Raw genomic sequence first — 17482 nt, forward strand, 5'->3', positions numbered from 1 at the left:
GTGCAACAGGACGGTAGTCATTCAGACAGGAGACCACTGATTTTTTGGGAACAGGAATGATGGTGGATGCTTTGAGGGACGTGGGGACCACTGACTGCCTCAGGGAGAGGTTGAAGATGTTGGTGAACACCTCTGCCAGCTGGTCGGCACACACTCTGAGAAGCCGGCCTGGGATGCTGTCCGGTCCTGGAGCTTTGTGAGGATTGACCTTTTTAAAAGTCCATCTCACAGCTTCTGTTTTCAGAGTTAAAGTTACAGCCTCACTGTCCTCCTGAGGGTAGAGGATCTGCTCTCTGTTGTCTGCGTCAAAACAAGCATAGAAGTTGTTGAGCTCGTCTGCGAGAGATGCAGTGGGCTGAACACTGCCCGTGTTGTCCTTCTTGTAGTCAGTGACCAAAAGGTCAAGTGGAAGATCCCAAAAAAATGTCACCAGGACTGAGCCGGAGGATCCAACTGGCTGTCCGTCAAGACACTGGACGATCCTCGACCCAAATTATGACCGTTACTGGTGCCGACTGCAGCCCCATAACCATCAGACGGCATCTGAGACTGAAGAGCTTCAAGAACAACAAAACGTCTTCAAAGGCCTCGTCTCCTTGAACACCACAGAAGCTTCTTGGATGAGAGGTGAAATGTCTTCAAGCAACTTAAAGAAGTCCAGATGCTTTTCTTTCCAAGCTCTTCAGACTACAGTACACAATGCCTGCAGGATAAGAGACTTCACTCACTCTTTTGGACCATCCTGCGTGTTCCCCTGATCTAAATCCAAGTGAGAACCTTTGGGGATGGATGGCAAGGGAAGTTTACAGAAATGGACAACAGTTCCAGACAGTAGATGTTCTTCGTGCGGCCGTCTTCACCACTTGGAGAAATGTTCCCACACACCTCATGGAAACGTTGGCATCAAGCATCAATTTTTGAAGTGATCAATAATGATCAGCTGTAGAACAGCCTGTTCTTGTTGCACATTGGAGCTCTACTTGGAACCTTGTTAAGATCCAACCATGCAAAATAGGATTTTTTTGGCCATTTTTTAAGTGGTCTTGATTGTGACTATACCCATTTGCATCTCTCTATGTGACTCTGAATGCAGCAGCACCCAAAACCTGTTTGGTAATGCATAGAAATGACTGAGGACTAAAAGATTAGCACATAAGCGAAGGCATTGCACTGATCAAAGGCAATAGATGTGTCAAAAACTGCACAGAACTTGACTGTATTAAAAAACAACAGAAACCTGAGTCAGTGAGCAGGGTGACTGCAGCTCAAGTGTTGTGATGAAGGTCGCAGTGACACTGTGCTGATGACAAAACCAGTAAAGAGAAAAGCAGTGCAGGTGCAGAACTACAAGTCAAACAACACTGAAAAAACTGACAAGAGACATTTATGAACTAGTTTAGTGAGCTAACCTTTGCAAACTACTAAAAAAGTTTGAACAATTCAGCCTCAGCAGACGTGGATCTTACTGGTGACTTAGCAGCTCAAAAATACCAACCAGCTAGTATTGAACGCCGCCCACAGCATCGTCTGAAACATCCAGTCTCTAAGGTGAATTTAATGCACTTTTATTTTGCTTCCTTCATAGCGCTAATAGTCTCCACAATCATCATCTGGGTTTGTGCTGTGGCAGGCAGGAAGGAGCCAAATGCAGGACTCGTACACGGAAAAGTAAACTTAAAGCGGCAGCTTTATTCGCTGGGAAAAAAAATCTGTCAAATAAACTCACAAAAAACAAAGCAAAACTTGAACATGGAAACTAAGAACTAAACACTGGGAGACAAGAAAACACAGCAAAGAGGAAAGGACGCAACAATGGACAGAGCAAAACGCAGGACTTAAATACACAGGGATAACGAGGGAATCGGACACAGCTGAGAGCAATCACACACAACGAGATGTGGAGGAAGCAACACTGGAAACATTAACAAAGGACACGAGACTATCAAAGTAAAACAGGAAACGGGGAGTTGACAAGGAGAAATGAAGAATATTAAACCAAAAACACAAACGCTGGGTCACCAGAACAACAAGGGTCAAATGAACAGAGTTCTCTAAAAATATTAAAGCAGTCCAAGCAATAACATTTATTTTTCCAAATAAAATTCCATCAGTCATGACATGTTTTTGTCTTTGTTCACAGTATTTAAAAAGCTTCAATTAAATGGGGAAAAAAAACAGCAACATGTGATGAGTTACAGTCGTCACTGGCTGTGACGCTCTCAGCCTATCTGGACCCAAACAGAGGAAACGTGACGCCACAGTTCCAAGGGTACCGGTGAGAAATGGGTCCACCTGGAAAACAAAGTCCGAGACTCACTCACATTTAAAACCATTTCTGTGAATCATACATTCTACACTTTAAAAAGGGAGAATTTTAATAAACTTCAGGGTACGTCATCAGTAAGTCGCCCAACTTCAGTGTTACATGTTTTTGGGATGCACTCAAACGCACCATCTAACCTTTTCTGCATGTTTGTAGATAAACGCACCGCTGTTTTTATTCCTCCCCTCACGGCACAAGCGCCAGCATGGTGGAGCGGCGGTGTATCGATATCAGGGCAAACACAGCTTGTTGGGTCAAATAGCTCTGGTAACAGGTCTAATTGAATCTATGTCAGGTTTTCACTGCAGGTACATCCACCATAGCAAGCAGCAGGGTGGAAATCAATACCCCCTCGCTCCATCCATGAACACACTAATTTCATTGAAGGCCATTCTGCGCGTGTGTGTGTGTGTGTGTGTGTGTGTGTGTGTGTGAGAGAGAGTGTGAGTGAGTGAGTGAGAGGGAGATGGAGCGAATGAGGTACATATGCAGGTTAATGAAGGTCACTGTTTAATCTCTTTACAAGATGTGTGCACGTGCAGGAGAGGAGACGAGGCTTTTTTTATGCAAATTAGGACCTTTGTTCCATAATGTTACTCTATAATGAGTACAAAATGTTAACTTACTCTTTCCAAAGACAAGTTCTTGCCACAAATGCAGCAGAACTGTAATTCATTATGAGTAATGGGTGATGATGTAATCTAGGATTGACTACAAACTGAACTAAAGTTCAGAATCACAAACAAAGCTTGCCCTTAAACCGAATCTCATCTCTACAGTACAAGTTATTTATATAAATGTGACGCAGTTACTCGCATCCAAGACTGCATTCTTTTGGTTACATGACTTATGTGCATATTGCGGACTTCTCTCCAAAGTAAGTCAGTGTGCGCATCTGTACCCAGAGTACCATCCTGAATTTGACCCAGGGCAGCAGTGTGGAAGCTCAGGGTGCTCAGGATTAGAGGAGGTCTGGCCACAGAGGGGGCAGAATCCTCCTCTGGTCTCATGGAAGTGGGATTAATGATGGGTGGAGCTGCTGGAGCAGTCGGACTCTGTGTCTGGGGAAAAAATTAAGTTTTCATTAACAGACTAAAAACAACAACAACAAAAAAAACCCCAAATGTAATCAGTTTATCTAATATTCTTCAGATGATCTCACCATGAGGTCAGCTGCGGTCATCTTGGTCTGAATGAGATCTGGAGGTGTCAGGGGGCAGGTGACGGTTTGGTCTATCAGCAGAGCGTTGAACGGGTTTTTCTCCTTAGCCTGAACAAGTCGTAACAGGAAACAACAACTGTCAGTCTTTTAACCTCAGTGGACAGACGGCAGTGGATGAGGTCAGTGTCAGGTGCTCATACCTGGATGTGAGGGACAACCTCACTGTCCCAGATATACTCCAGGGCTGGCATTTCATCATCTTCAACCTGGCACATCAAGACAAAGTACGTAGACCATAAATGTTAATTTACAGACACATTTTTACTTGAAAATAAAATCTATAGCTGGAATTCAATTTAGTTTTATTCATACAATCCCAACAACAGTCGCCTCAAGGTGCTTTATATTGTAAGGCAGACCCTACAATAATACATAGAGAGAAAAACCCAACAATCATATGACCCCCTATGAGCAAGCATGTTGGTGACAGTGGGAAGGAAAAACTCCCTTTTAACAGGAAGAAACCTCCGGTAGAACCAGGCTCAGGGAGGGGCGGGGCCATCTGCTGTGACCAGGAGCTGTAATAACTGTACAGCTTACTGAATATGACTGTAGTGGAGGAAGGCCACAGAACGATTACCCTGCAGGAAAAAGAGGACGTAACACTCCAATAAATACCGTTTCAATTTCTTAGGTTAGCTTCAACGCCCCTCTACCTGGTCTGTGTAACACTTCTGATCTCAGATTTTAGGAAAAGAGAACCTCTGAGCATCTCTTCACTTTGTAAAATACGATGCGACAGTGAGCGAAGCGCCACCATCTGAGCAAGAATGCCTGCCCTCAGTCAAAGCCAAACTGGCAGCTCAGTGTGAGGATCGCTTTAATGAGCGATCATCTATTCTAAAACTAGCTGGTTAATAAATGATGGGAAGGAAGCCATACCTTTAACTTCAGTGTCTCTAATGTCACTAGCATATGAAAAATGTGTGTATAATATATAAAATATATAAAAATACCAGTCAAATGCTATTTGGACACTTTGTAACGCTGTCAAATCTTCTTCCCAGTATGTTCAGTTTAACAACTTGCTGCTCATTAAAATAAGAGAATGACAATCTTGTAATACAATATCCATTAAACGCTCACCGATTGGCTGCTGTCTTATTTGTAGTCCAACAACAAGCCGTGACCTTCCAACAGCCCAGCTATACATTAAGCAGCGTTGGACTGCAACTCTCCCTTCAGCAAAACGACATGTGTGTTTGAGCCAAGTGTGTACACCGACTCTGTGTGTGTGTGTGTGTGTGTGTGTGTGTGTGTGTGTGTGTGTGTGTGTGTGTGTGTGCTGCAGCAGGCCTGCAGCAGTGACAGTATGGCTGCAAAGATAAGAACTACGGACAGTGGAGAGTAAAAGCTTTACATGAATGTGAGAAATGAATGCAATGAGAGGCAAAGACTGCACTCGCAGATAAGAGACAACAACAGCGTAAAGCTGCAAATCTATTTTTTTTTTTTTAAAGCCATTTAAATGACCATCCTGGGAGTATTTCGGTCTTTAAGGACGCTGTACAAAGAGCAGCAGTCGTTTGGTGCGGAGCTTGAGTATCAGCGTTTAAAGCAGGGCACATATCTGTGCTCTTTGGATGGGAAGGGCTCAGGAGGAAGAAATTAATCTTAATTAAGCTAATGAAGTTAGAAAGCTGAAGATGTCGTTCCCAACTGATTAAGATTGAACACCTATAAATAACACAAATGTTAGACGTGGGTGCAAAACTCAACCTTATCCAACAGTCCGAAACTTTATTCTCTGCATAGCTGTGGCCTTTTAATGCACCGCTGTGTGTTTTCATTATCAGTTTGCAATAAAGATCTATATTTATGCAAAGAGAAATCACACTAAATGAAGGCATTAACCACGTACGCAGATGAGGTGGTGTTGGAGGCTATCCCGGCTGAGGCACGTCAGCTAAATGCAGCTGTATACATACAGATATACAACAATAATCTTTCTAACAGTTTTAAACTAATAACACCATTTTTTAAAAACCCAATAATAATACCCACGAACATAAAATGATCTTTTGCCAAATTTAACATCGTCCCACAGGGCAAGAGAACTACAGCCCCACACTATGTTTCTATGAGACCAGTGTGCTACCTTCAGTTTGTCCATTATGGACTCTTCAGAAGTGTCTCCTGGCTCTGGGGATGAAATAATTTCCTCCCTCACCTCTGGCAGGTCAGCCACCCCCTCTCCCAGGTAGAGACTCACTGGTGTGACCTGACAGCTATCCTGTTAAAAGAGCGGGAATGACAAACTGCTGCTGCTCATGATTATGGTACAAAACCAGTGTTTTTGTGTGTGCTCCTCACTGCTGCAGAGGCTGCAGGGCTGCAGGGTGTCCCGTGGCCTTGGCTCAGCAGGACAGTGTGGATATAGATGTCATCATCAGTATATGTGTCACACAGGTAGAGCTGCAGCACATCTCCACTGTAACAATCCAGAGCGCCCACCAGGGTGCGATCACAGCACAGTTTCTTGAAGTCAGCTGTTGCCTCAGGAGTCCAGCTGCCCTGCAGAAGACCAACCACAACACTCACTTATGAATCCAAAACATAAGAGCACTGAAAGCCAAAACATTCAGTTAAATCCTGTTTAAACCATCACAGGATGGCTGATACGCTGGCATTACCAAGGCACTGGTGCTGGAGTAGAAAGGCTTGTATTTGTAAGGAAACTGAAAATTAAATAAACTAAGGCACAGACTCACAGACGTGGGTTTAATTCCAGCGAGTGAAGATGGAACGGCTTGTGCTGGAAGAACCGAATAAGTCGACCTGGGAAACAGCGAGATAAATTTATATATACACACATCTCGTTTTTTTAATCATCCTTTTAACGAGAGCTTTCAGAGGCCCCTACTTGAGGAACTTGAGGTTGGTGGTTGGTACCACTGTCACATCACCAAAGTCCACGTAGTACACCTCCACTTGAGTGGGGGAGATCACCTTATGGATCACCACCCGGTAGAACCACACTCCGTCAGGTGACACGCAGCAGACCTGACCCCGTCGAACAAATCTCTGGGGAAGGCGATAGCACTCCGACACCTGAGGACAGGTGTAGCATCGTCTAGGAGACGAGAGGAGGAAAAAGAAAAAGATGTTACTGATCAGAGTAGCAGGCACGGTTAAAGAGTCCGTACAGTAGCTGCTGCCGCTAACACATGCGCCACCTCATCTCAAAGATCATGTTCTCCATAGCTCGGGCCTCCTTGGTCTCGCTGAAGCGAATGTAGAAATGCCCGGGTGACTCCACCCGCTCCACCAAGACTTCCACCAGCTCTCGAGCACGATGGCGCGTCGGTGGTTTGAGAGGCTGACTTTGGAGGGCGTCGAGGGGTACAGCAGGGCTGAGATGCACCGGAATCGCAGACATCTACAGACGAACACAGAAGGCACTCGATAATATTTAGCTACTCTTTATCATTTACAGACTTACAGGCGGTAAAGTGCAGTTCAGAGTCATGACTTTTAATGTCAGTGCATCAAGCATCACTGACTACTTGCTATGGTCAAACCACAAAAAACGGTGTTTTCAAACCATTTCTTTGGGTGTGTTACTGGTAACCAGCTCGTTGTTCTCATCATCTGATGGTGGGACATTATCACCGTCTTCCTGCTGGCTCTTAATTGGAAACGTCTGATCATCATTAAAACTCTCGCTCTCTTTTGAGTCTACAAACAGAGACAAATACATTTCCTGCTTGGGTGAAAGTCATAACTGCACAAATATGCTCCAACACGTGAAATCGACACATAACTGTAATTAGTGACTTTACTGTGAACAAACATATGGAAGAAAGATGTGGGTTAAACACTTATTTATATTATCAGTAACACTAAATGGTCATTACTCATGTAAGCGGGCTGATGCAAACGATGCAATGATAAATACACACCTGGACGTGTATTCTCAGTATCATGTATGTTCCTGATTATCCAGTCTTGTCCACTGCCTCCCTCTGCTGGTCTCAGGTGGAAAGTGTCACTCATGGCACCGACGAGTTCAGTGACGCTAACAAAGCCGCTCTGCTGCAGAGGCAAGTCCTCGCCAAAAATCCTCTGGGAGGAAAGAAAGGAGGATATTTAAGATTCCAGAGATGATGAGTGTGCATCTTTCATTAATATCTGCTGTGATCGTAGACGACCTCCAGGGTCGGGGGGAGCTAACCGTATGTGTCTGTGACGGGTTGTTTCTATTAGTGATTAGGACTGCTCTCCTTTTAAAATCCTGGATCAGTTTTATGTTTAGAAAAATCTGTTAACAACACAAACATGCAAACTTGTTTTTACCTTGTACTCAGCTGGCAGTTTGTGAACTGATAATCCGCCGTCCGTCTGACCTACAACCTGCAGAGTTGTCGACATGTTAATCATTTTCACGACATACTTTCTTTAACGTCTGTTGACCTCTTATGGTCATCTGTGATTAATATGGCGGTTTCAGAGCGATGACACGGGCTGAGAGCGAGTCGTATACTCACGCGTCCTTTTCCCCCACATACATGAACTATAACAGCACTTGCAGACTTTACACTTGTTGTTATAATTGCGTGATTAAAACTGGGCTCAAAGACATATGATGATAAAGGGTGCGAGGCCTCACCGCTTGTAGTTTGGCCTTCAGCTCCTGATTGATGGTCCCAGCAACTCCGTTCTCCAGGATCTGCTGACGAAGCCCCTCCTCCAGCTAACATCACATTTAAGAAGAAGAAAGAAACTGCACTTAACAGATACGAGGTATACCAAATAGGATTTCTCACCATTACTTGACAGGATTTAGTAACAGCACTATTTCTGATTTTTCTGCTGTGGTGTGCCTGAACAATTACACCCTAAATGTTTGACCAAAACCAGAATCTTTTAGGCGCCACAGTTTATCGAGTGAGAAGCAATGGAACATTAGACATTTCATATCTGAGATGGATTTAAGCTGCAAATGGAACCCAACCTGGAGGACATGGTTATCAAAGAGCTGAATCTCTGGGGAAAGCTGAGCTTTGGTTTCCTGGTTCTTCTCGACCGCCCCCGGCTTGCTATCGGCGGTTCCTGGCTCATTACGGGCAGAATCCAAGGAATTCTGAGTAGATGTCTGGTTCTGAGATGTTGGTTTCTCTGGAGCTTCAGCTGAAGAGGACACAAAGGTGTTTCAAAATGCAGACTAGTGCAATAACACAAAGTCAAGTTTTTCAGCTTCATTTCATTCACATGGCACCAAATCTGACGGTTAGAAGTGCAAAGAACAAACAGGGCGAAACAAAACTACAAAAAAGAGTCCAAAGGAAGAACCTGGAGGTGTTTTTGGCGTCTGAAGTTTGACATCTGGCCTTTCAGAAACTGGACTACCTGTCCTCAGCGATGCTGGTTTTATCAGTCCACCCATCTTTGTTGAGGCGGGTAATTTGAGCAGTGGCCTAGGGATCATATGCTCCCTCAGGAACACAAGTGAGCCAAACCTGCTCTGGCTAATGACAACCAGATCTGCCGCTGCCCCCAACATCTCTCCAGTGGAGTAGAACCCATAGCTGCGAATGCAAAGCGGTCGTCCAAAGCAGCGCCAGAAACAGACCTCCAAGTCGGATAACCTAATGGGACCCTGAGAGAGCAGCCACATTATTACTCCACTGAGAGTACAGTGACAGAAGAAAGAAAAGCCTGTCAGGTATTTTCTCTTCAAAATTCACGTTAACAGGCTAGACCTTATCAAGTGCAAAAAAAAAAGCCAATAATCAATAATCTGTGCTCTCATTTTGCTCATGCTTCATTTGAATGATGCTGCGCTTATACCAAGCAAATAAACCAGCTTCAAAATCAGGAGCAAATCACAGCAGGCTTTAAAAGCCCAGGTTATAATGGACATTACCCGCACTGTTCTTAGGTGGGAAAACATTAAACACATTTCATTCATACTTGTGAGAGCAGTATTCGAAGCTCCATCCTCAGCTGTGCAGGGATGGCTGGAGGAGCGGGACCTCTTCTAGGGAGGACCACATGGTGGGACACAGAATGAGTTGGTAAGTAGCGGGCACCTCCCCTGCTGGGCTTTTTGTTTGGCTTAGAGCGCTGCTTGGCCACCAGCTCCTCGATGCTTCGAGTGGTCTCGTGACCAACAGCTGCACGGGGGAAACCAGGGCGAAAGCGTCAAATACTTAAACCTGTTCAAGAGTTCAAAGACAAGAGCGTTGATGCCTTAATGAGACGCTACCTTTTAAAAATGTGCTCCCATCTGGCCTGAAGTTAATGGACACCACATCAGGCATCTCCTGACTCATATCCAAAATGTTCCTGAAGCCCAGGACTTTCAGAGGAATCGAATGGCCCAACATGGTGGCGTAGTCTCGTTGGAGTTCATGTGGAGCTAAACCATTCTTGGATGAAATGAGCAAGGAGCGAACGTCCTTCTTCAGTTGAGCCAAAATGTTCTCATGGTTCATCTTATCTGAATACATCTGGAAAACACAGCAGCTGGAAGTCAAGAACCTGACATAGAGAAGAACCGCTGACACCCTACCTTTCTCTACACACAAAACCACTTTACTAAATATGATTCCACAATTTAAGTGTGAAGGCAAACGCATGGCTTTGTGTTTGTTTGCGTTTAGGTCCACAGGCCTGCCTAAAACAGGCTAGCTTGAGTTAGCTCCTGCCTTTAATTAGCTTAAGTTAGCTCCTGCCTTTTTGACCCCAGGATGTATGGCAACAGGTGTATTGAAATCCCGAGGACATTACAAGGGTTAATTAGCTTGAGTTAGCTCCTGCCTTGTGAACCAAAAACGACGCAGGAGAAAGTTAATGCACAGTCTTTAAAAAAAAAAAAACCTGTCTTGTCTTGTTATAAAATCGTTCCAAAAGCATCTTTAGCCTAAGGTTTAGTTGCCAAAAAGCCTCAAAATGCTTACAGGACAGTCTCACCTGTCTGTAGCTGTGAGGGGCGAACCTTCTCTCTCCGCACGCCTCTAGCTAGCAGGACTTGCTAACGATACAAATTCAATTGCCAAAGCAAAAAACAAAACAAACAACAACAACAAAAACCCCAACAACTTTAAATTCGAAGAAACCGAAAGCCGTTTTAGTTAGCTGCCTAGCTAATAAACTGTTACTCCTTACCCTGACACTGGTGCCACAGCAACAACAAAGAAGAAGAAGAAGCACCGCACGTACAGGTGGGGCTGCAGAGCACTTTAACCCACCAGTTTTAGTTGTCATATGCAAGTTAGCACAGGGTCAAGATTGCAATGAAATGTGTTTGACGAGCAGCAGTCACTCAGCAGCATGGTACAGTAGAAGAAAATATAATAAAATAAAATAAAATAAAATAATTAAACAAAAAATAGTAAAGAGCAAAATATTAGAGAGACGTGGTAAAAGAGAAAAGATGACTAAATATATATGTATCTATAAATATAAATATATGTACACTAGTGATTAAATAAGAAAATGTTGAAAAGAAATAGGGGGGGGGGGCGGGGGCGGCGATGGGCTATTGCACAGGAATGACCAGCAGAAAATTACAGTATTGCACTTTTTAAATATAAATATCAATAACAATAAAGTGGAGTGACCAGTGCAGATTAAACAGAGTACTTGTGAAGCTGCAGGGTAGCTTCTGAGTGCGTCCTGTGCTGTGTGTGTTTAAGTGTTGTGGTTGAGGTGTCGTATGGCTTGATGGTAGAAACTGTTTTTAAGTCTTGTAGTCCGAGCAGACAGACTCCTGTAACGTCTGCCAGATGGTAACAAGGAGAAGAGCTGATGTGCTGGGTGGCTGTGGTCCTTGATGATGCTGTGTGCTTTACGGAGGCATCGCTGGAAATGTCCTGAATGGCAGGAAGCCTCATGCCAGCGATGTGCTCTGCTGCCTTCACCACCCTCTGTAGTGATTTACGGCTGCTGGCAGAGCAGCTTCCGTACCAAACTGTAATGCAGCTCGTCAGCAAGCTCTCGATTGCACACCTGTAGAAATTTGAGGTGATGTTGGCGTTCATGCCAAACTTCCTCAGCCTCCTCAGGAAGTAAAGCCGCTGGCGAGCTTTCCTGATTGCAGTGTATGTGTGAAGGGTTCAGGAGAAGTCCTCGGTGATGTTGACTCCCAAGAAATTTGAAGCTGCTGACCCTTTCGACCTTGACACCGTTGATGTGGATGGGCTGGTGTTCCCTGACTGGTCGTTTCCGGTAGTCCACTATCATTTCTCTGGTTTTGCTGATGTTGAGAGTCAGGTTATTTTCCAGACACCACTCGTACAGCGCCATCACCTCCTCTCTATAGGCCGTCTCGTCGTTTTCTGTGATGAGGCCTATGATGGTTGTGTCATCCGCAAACTTGATGATGATGTTGGACTCGTGTTTAGCAACACAGTCGTGTGTGAACAGGGAATATAGGAGGGGGCTAAGCACACAACCCTGTGGCGTACCTGTGTTTAGGATGAGTGGTGAGGAGGTGTGCTTACCAACTCTCACCACCTGGGGCCTGTTTGTGAGGAAGTTTAGAATCCATCTGCAGATTGGTGTTCCCAGCCCAAGGTCGACGAACTTTGTGGCAAGTTTTGAGGGGATGATGGTGTTAAATGCCGAGCTGTAGTCGATGAAGAGCATCCTTGCACATGTATTCCCTTTTTCCAGGTGAGTGAGGGTGGGTGAGGGTGGTGTGCGTTGCTAGGGCGATGGCATCACCATCACCACTCAACATGTACCGAAACTATCCACCACATTTTGATTTACAAAAAGCCAAAAGATGTGTTTCCAGTTTTGTCATTTGTGAGACTCACAAGAAGCCTGCAGTTGGAAGACGAATGGATGGGTTCATAGAATAGAATAAACTGCCTTTTATTGTCACTATACACGTGTACAGTGAGATACAGAGCATCCCCCACTCAGTGCAGACATGTGGGAAGAGAAAGGGCGGTGAGGTGCACAGCTCTGCAGCATATGAACCCTATTCAAAAATATAAAATGTAAAAATATACAAATAAACAGTGTTATATATTTACAGTGTGGGTTATTGCACGTAAATTACGTACACAGTGGTGATGGTAGTCTGTGTATATCGGGAAGTTCTTGGATTGGTGGGTGGAACTGTGTTGTCAGTGCGTGTGTGAGTTCAGGGTGGTTATTATGGTGTTGAGTCTGTGAGTCTGCTGCACCTGTAGCGCTTACCTGAAGGAAGCAGCTTGAACAGGTCAAAACCAACCATTCAGACTGAAACCCAAAGCAATGCTGGACAAAGCAGAAAGTGTATGACAACAGTTTTTACGGTTTGTGTGTTTAAAATGAGAGTACACGAGGACAATCCTCACTGTGTTTACTTTGTCAGGAGTGTGAGGACGCTCCCTCACCCCAAACTACCTCTCACCCCACATTTACACTGTTGCTATCTGGTCACTCTTGTAGCCATGTCTTCTTTGTGAAAACAGCCGTGGAAAAATACGAAATATGTCTGGTAAAAATAATAATAGTTTAAAAAAACAACAACTTTAAATTAGAATTAAAAAATCTCCATTATGAAGTTTCGCTGCGTCGAGTCGAAAAACTCCGGGGAGGAGAGAACAATAAATCAAGCGCATCTCATCCGCTGTACCCACCCGTGCTGACTCTGGAGGTGCCCGGCTAGTGTTCGTTTAGTAATGATCTCTGGGCACACCGCCGGATTTGAGCCGAGCAGTCAGGTACTCCACGACAGCTCGAGAAAATGATTTTTATTTCTATTCTGTTAGTTAAAAATATCTTATATGTGGTACTTGTATTTGTAATTTATGCGTAAGTAAAATTAAAAGATAAAATATGAACCGCATATGCAGCTGTTTTCTAAAGTGAGTAACTTTTCCACGCCTCCAAGAGGGCCACGCAATAAGGTTTGAGTTTAATTAAGCACAAGTCAGGGAGGTTACAGCATGTCTTTTCCTTTCCAAACAAAGAAAGCTCTTTCAGACCTGCGTCTGCGCATTCCTATATACGACACTCAGTGTGAGCTTCACTGGGATAGTCCAAACAGTAGAACCTCACTTCTGTATTCCACATATCTCTGTGGGGTGTTGACTTTACCACAGAAGAAGCATAACCTAAACAAATATCCGTTTGCATGCATGTGGTTAAATATTAACGGCATTAAATTCAGCTTTACACTGCAGGCCACACATCTTAGTGTCCATAAACAAACATGTAGCATGTATAGATTTTTTTTAAAAGGGACGTTTCTGCTTCTTTTTTCTTGTTTTTATCTCCAGAGGAAAATGTGGGGGTTTTAAAAAGTCAAACCCTTGATGCTGCGTCAGTTTTATCATTTTATAACTTAAATAGAATTTTTGCTAAAGCATTTGTTCTTATTTATGTTTTTCAATTTGTTATTTTTGTAGTTTATCTCAAATTAATTTCATTCTTGCTTCTGTAACATGTGAAATTTCCCAGTGTAGGATTAATAAAGCCTATGTCTGTCTTAAATGGGCCTTCGATGGAAAAAAGGGAGATAAAAGGGAGAGTTGGATGGTCTTACTGGCAAAGCAAAGGTTTACTGACATACAATTAAAAAATGAGTGTGGTAAGGACACCCCTCACTGTTGTCCTGTACTCCCACGCTCCCAGCTTTAATTACAGGGACAGACTCTGTCCCATCTCCACAGTAGACAGCAGTACCAGCTAGAGGGGAAGCATCTCCCAGTTATCACAAAATTTATTTTTCTTTAACTTGGAGAAACAGAAAACAAGGAAGAAAACCCTCCATTTTTTCTGCAGAGCATGCAGCCAGCATGGAGAAGCCCTCCAATCACCCACCAAGATCCAGAATGATGCCCAGGAAGGAGAGGGACAGGGGAGCCTCAGAGGCTCCAAGGAGGAGTCCTCAGAGGAAACCCAAGGTGGATCAGCTCTCTGAAGCATCATTGGTGAGGAAAGAGAAGCTGGGGAAGCATGTGGGGAAGATGGAGCAAGAGACAGAAGTGAAGTTGAAATCAACAGTGGTGGACATAGACAGTGTGAGAGACAATGAAGTCAAGGATGAGAATGTGGGGCTCCTGGAAGCAGCAGAGCAGGAGGACAGTGAGTCAGTGTTTTTATTTTTCAAATATATGTTTTTCATATCTGAAAATGTGATGAGACTTCTTCATGTGAAAGACTGTCAATCTTTTCAGGTCTGAAGCACAAGCTGGGAGTCTGTGAGTGGCTGCTGATGGTCTTTGTCTTGGCTCTGGTTCTCCTCTTCTTCCCTCTTTCCATCTGGTTCTGTGTCAAAGTACGGACTAAACCTCTGATCGTACAAAGATCTAACATGTCTTTAGAAGATAGGCTGACCGCTTTGTGTTGAATATCAAACTGACACTTGAGCAAACACATGTTGATTCACAGGTAGTGAGGGAACACGAAAGAGCTGTGATCTTCAGACTGGGTCACCTACTGCGTGGAAAACCCAGAGGACCAGGTTGGCCCAGATTTCATTCTTATTTTTTATTTATACTTTATTTTTATCTATTTATGGAAAGATGAACAAGCAAGGAGTGGAGGTAGTAAGGGTGTGAATTTAAATACCTGGGCTTTACCATTCAAAGCACAAGAGAAGTGGAGACGAGAGAGCGGACGGTGGATAGGTGGTGATGAGTTTAATGGTTGGAAGGTTTTAAAGACCGCAGTGAGACGATGGCGCTGACAAGATGACAAGAGGCAGAGCTGAAGATGCTAAGATTTTCATTAGGAGCTACCAGGAAGGATAAGATATATAATATAATAAGATAAGAAATATTTGAGGGACAGCGCAGGACAAGCAGTTTGGAGACAAAGTGAGGGAGGTGAGGCTGAGATGGTTTAGACATGTGAAGAGGGAGGATAGTGGAGTTACTGGATGTGGGATGTTGACGATGGAGCTGCAGGCGGGAGGAAAAGAAGAAGAAAACAGAGACAAAGAGAAATAACATCGGTTCCATCATTTGTATGGTGAGAAATGTAGCAGCTTCTAGACAGCAGCCTGTGTGAGGGTCGATAACGTATTATGAACCGCAGCTCATGAGAAGCTTCACTAGTGTGACACCCACTGTCCCCTGTGTCTTTTTTCCTCTTCAGGCCTTTTTTTCCACCTCCCGCTTCTCGACGTGTGTTACAAAGTTGACATCCGACTGAAGATGTTGAAGGTTCCTCCTCACGTGGTACAGAAATAGACACACGCACTGCATCAAATATTTAAATATTCCCGTTTGGAATCGTGACATGTCACCGACGTGTCAGGAAAAAAGTGACGTCTTCTCATATGTTTGTATGCAGGTGGTGACAAAGGACTTGGTGAGGCCGGAGCTGAGCGCGGTGTGTTATTACCAGATAGAGAACGTGGCACTGTGCAGCTCGGCTGTATCCGGTCTGACCGCAGTGCTGCAGAGTCTGGTCCAGGCAGCAGTCAGAGACGTTCTGGCCCAGCAAACATTCAGCCATGTCCTGCTGCACAGGCGGAAGATTGGGGAGCAGATACAAGCAACGGTCGACTCCTTCGCTTGTCGCTGGGGCATCAGGGTGGAGAGGGCAGACATGTAAGACCAAAGATCATGTCTCCTTCCTCTGTTTGGAATTTTCTCTGTAATTCATCTCTTTTTAAATGCACCTCCTTCACTGCAAATGTTTATTAACTGGAAGTCAAGGCTGAGCCAAAGCAAAGCAGCTTTAGCTTTATTTTGGCAGAATCTAAAGAAATACTAACTTGCACAATGAAAACGCATCACTTGTTGGAAGACCACGGCTGACCAGGCTGGGTTGTGCTTGTGTTCGACTTTCTGTCAGAGACGAGCTCAGTTTTCCTGCGGAGCTGCAGCAGAGCCTGGCTGCTGCCGCCGAGGCCAAGAAGCAGCAGCAGATCAAAGTAAGTGCTCACATCAGTTTTTACACACTGTTTGTAAAACAGCAACTTTGAACCTGTGTACTCCAAACTTCTGTCTCTACTCTCCACAACATTAGTGATGAAAACATCTTCCACGAGTCGTTCTCTTCTACAGGTGAAAGCAGCAGAAAGTGAGATGGCTGCCTGGGATGGATTTCGGGCTTCCTTCCGTCACCTTCAACCTGCCTTGGTCCTGCCTTTCCCTCCGAGCCTCAACTCCGACGTGTCACCCCTACCTCCCCCTCCTCCCCCATGCGTGGAGGGGGACAGCGGGGTGTCACCTGAGGAGCCAGACACAGACTCGCCAATGATGTGAAGCTTTATTCATATTAAACTCAGATGAATTGTTGCTCTTCACACTACTGAGCTTTAGAGTTTCTGCTGTATTTAAACTGGTGATTTCCATGTGTAGAAAAGAAAGACGCAAACACAACATAAACAAACATAGCTTTTAGTCCTCAAACGTGTTCCTTAATGTCTTGTTAACTGCAAATAATCAAACTGTAAAATGTGCAATCAAATTTGAGTTCAGCCTGATTCGTCAGTGCAACAAAGGACTTTAAAAAGTGCCCAGAAAAGTGTTACTTCATGCAACAGGAAATGCACAAACCTTTATTTTCTGAAGGATGCAGAAATAAATGTGCCTTCATCCACACTTGGAACACATATCACAGGATTAAACAAAGCCACAGCAAGCCTCTGTATAAATAATATCATCCTGAAGTGTTATTTGTATTCTTCATGTAGTCCAGGGGTGCCCAACTCCAGGCCTCGAGGGCCGGTGACCTGCAGGTTTTAGATCTCACCCTGGGTCTACACACCTGAATCACATGATGACTTCATTACCAGGCCTCTGGAGAACTTCAAGACATGTGACACCTGAGAGCATATTTCTCCTGTTTTGGCTTCCCTTCATTGGCTTCCTGTTAAATCCAGAATTGAATTCAAAATCCTGCTCCTCACATACAAGGGCCGTTTCTCAATTCTCAAATGCAGCGATGCGTACTCGCGTTCTCGGTGAGTACGTACCCACCGAGCGCGAGCACGGACTCGCGATATGTACAATGGAACACCTGCGTGCGTGATGATGTCA

The 17482-nt window shown here is 44.4% G+C and overlaps 2 protein-coding genes across 4 annotated transcripts; one reads left to right on the forward strand and one right to left on the reverse strand.

Moving 5' to 3' along the window:
* Positions 1–1669: 1669 nt before the first annotated feature.
* Positions 1670–10781, reverse strand: tdrd5 (tudor domain containing 5). 2 transcript variants are annotated; one of them, XM_031739753.2, is made up of 18 exons: positions 10656–10781; positions 9754–9997; positions 9459–9661; positions 8838–9144; positions 8500–8675; positions 8155–8238; positions 7842–7898; positions 7448–7610; positions 7090–7223; positions 6722–6924; positions 6409–6618; positions 6257–6323; positions 5859–6059; positions 5644–5778; positions 3686–3751; positions 3486–3593; positions 3225–3384; positions 1670–2292 (listed from the first exon to the last, which is right to left on the reverse strand). In XM_031739753.2, the coding sequence occupies exons 1-18, from the start codon at positions 10752–10754 to the stop codon at positions 2225–2227; spliced, it is 2685 nt and encodes an 894-aa protein (XP_031595613.2). In that variant the 5' UTR covers positions 10755–10781; the 3' UTR covers positions 1670–2224. The 2 variants fall into 2 exon arrangements, with proteins under 2 accessions (XP_031595613.2, XP_031595612.1); XM_031739752.2 differs by lacking the exon at positions 10656–10781 and adding an exon at positions 10461–10596.
* On the forward strand, positions 10580–17260 carry nphs2 (NPHS2 stomatin family member, podocin). Of its 2 annotated transcripts, XM_031739755.2 has the most exons (8): positions 10580–10711; positions 14271–14573; positions 14666–14766; positions 14880–14952; positions 15588–15670; positions 15786–16045; positions 16293–16371; positions 16505–17260. In XM_031739755.2, the coding sequence occupies exons 2-8, from the start codon at positions 14285–14287 to the stop codon at positions 16703–16705; spliced, it is 1086 nt and encodes a 361-aa protein (XP_031595615.1). In that variant the 5' UTR covers positions 10580–10711; positions 14271–14284; the 3' UTR covers positions 16706–17260. The 2 variants fall into 2 exon arrangements, with proteins under 2 accessions (XP_031595615.1, XP_039456547.1); XM_039600613.1 differs by lacking the exon at positions 10580–10711 and having other exon boundaries at positions 14444–14577.
* The last annotated feature ends 222 nt before the right edge of the window (positions 17261–17482 follow it).

Source organism: Oreochromis aureus, linkage group 17 (assembly GCF_013358895.1).
Source record: "Oreochromis aureus strain Israel breed Guangdong linkage group 17, ZZ_aureus, whole genome shotgun sequence".
In the NCBI taxonomy this organism is placed as follows: Eukaryota; Metazoa; Chordata; class Actinopteri; order Cichliformes; family Cichlidae; genus Oreochromis; species Oreochromis aureus.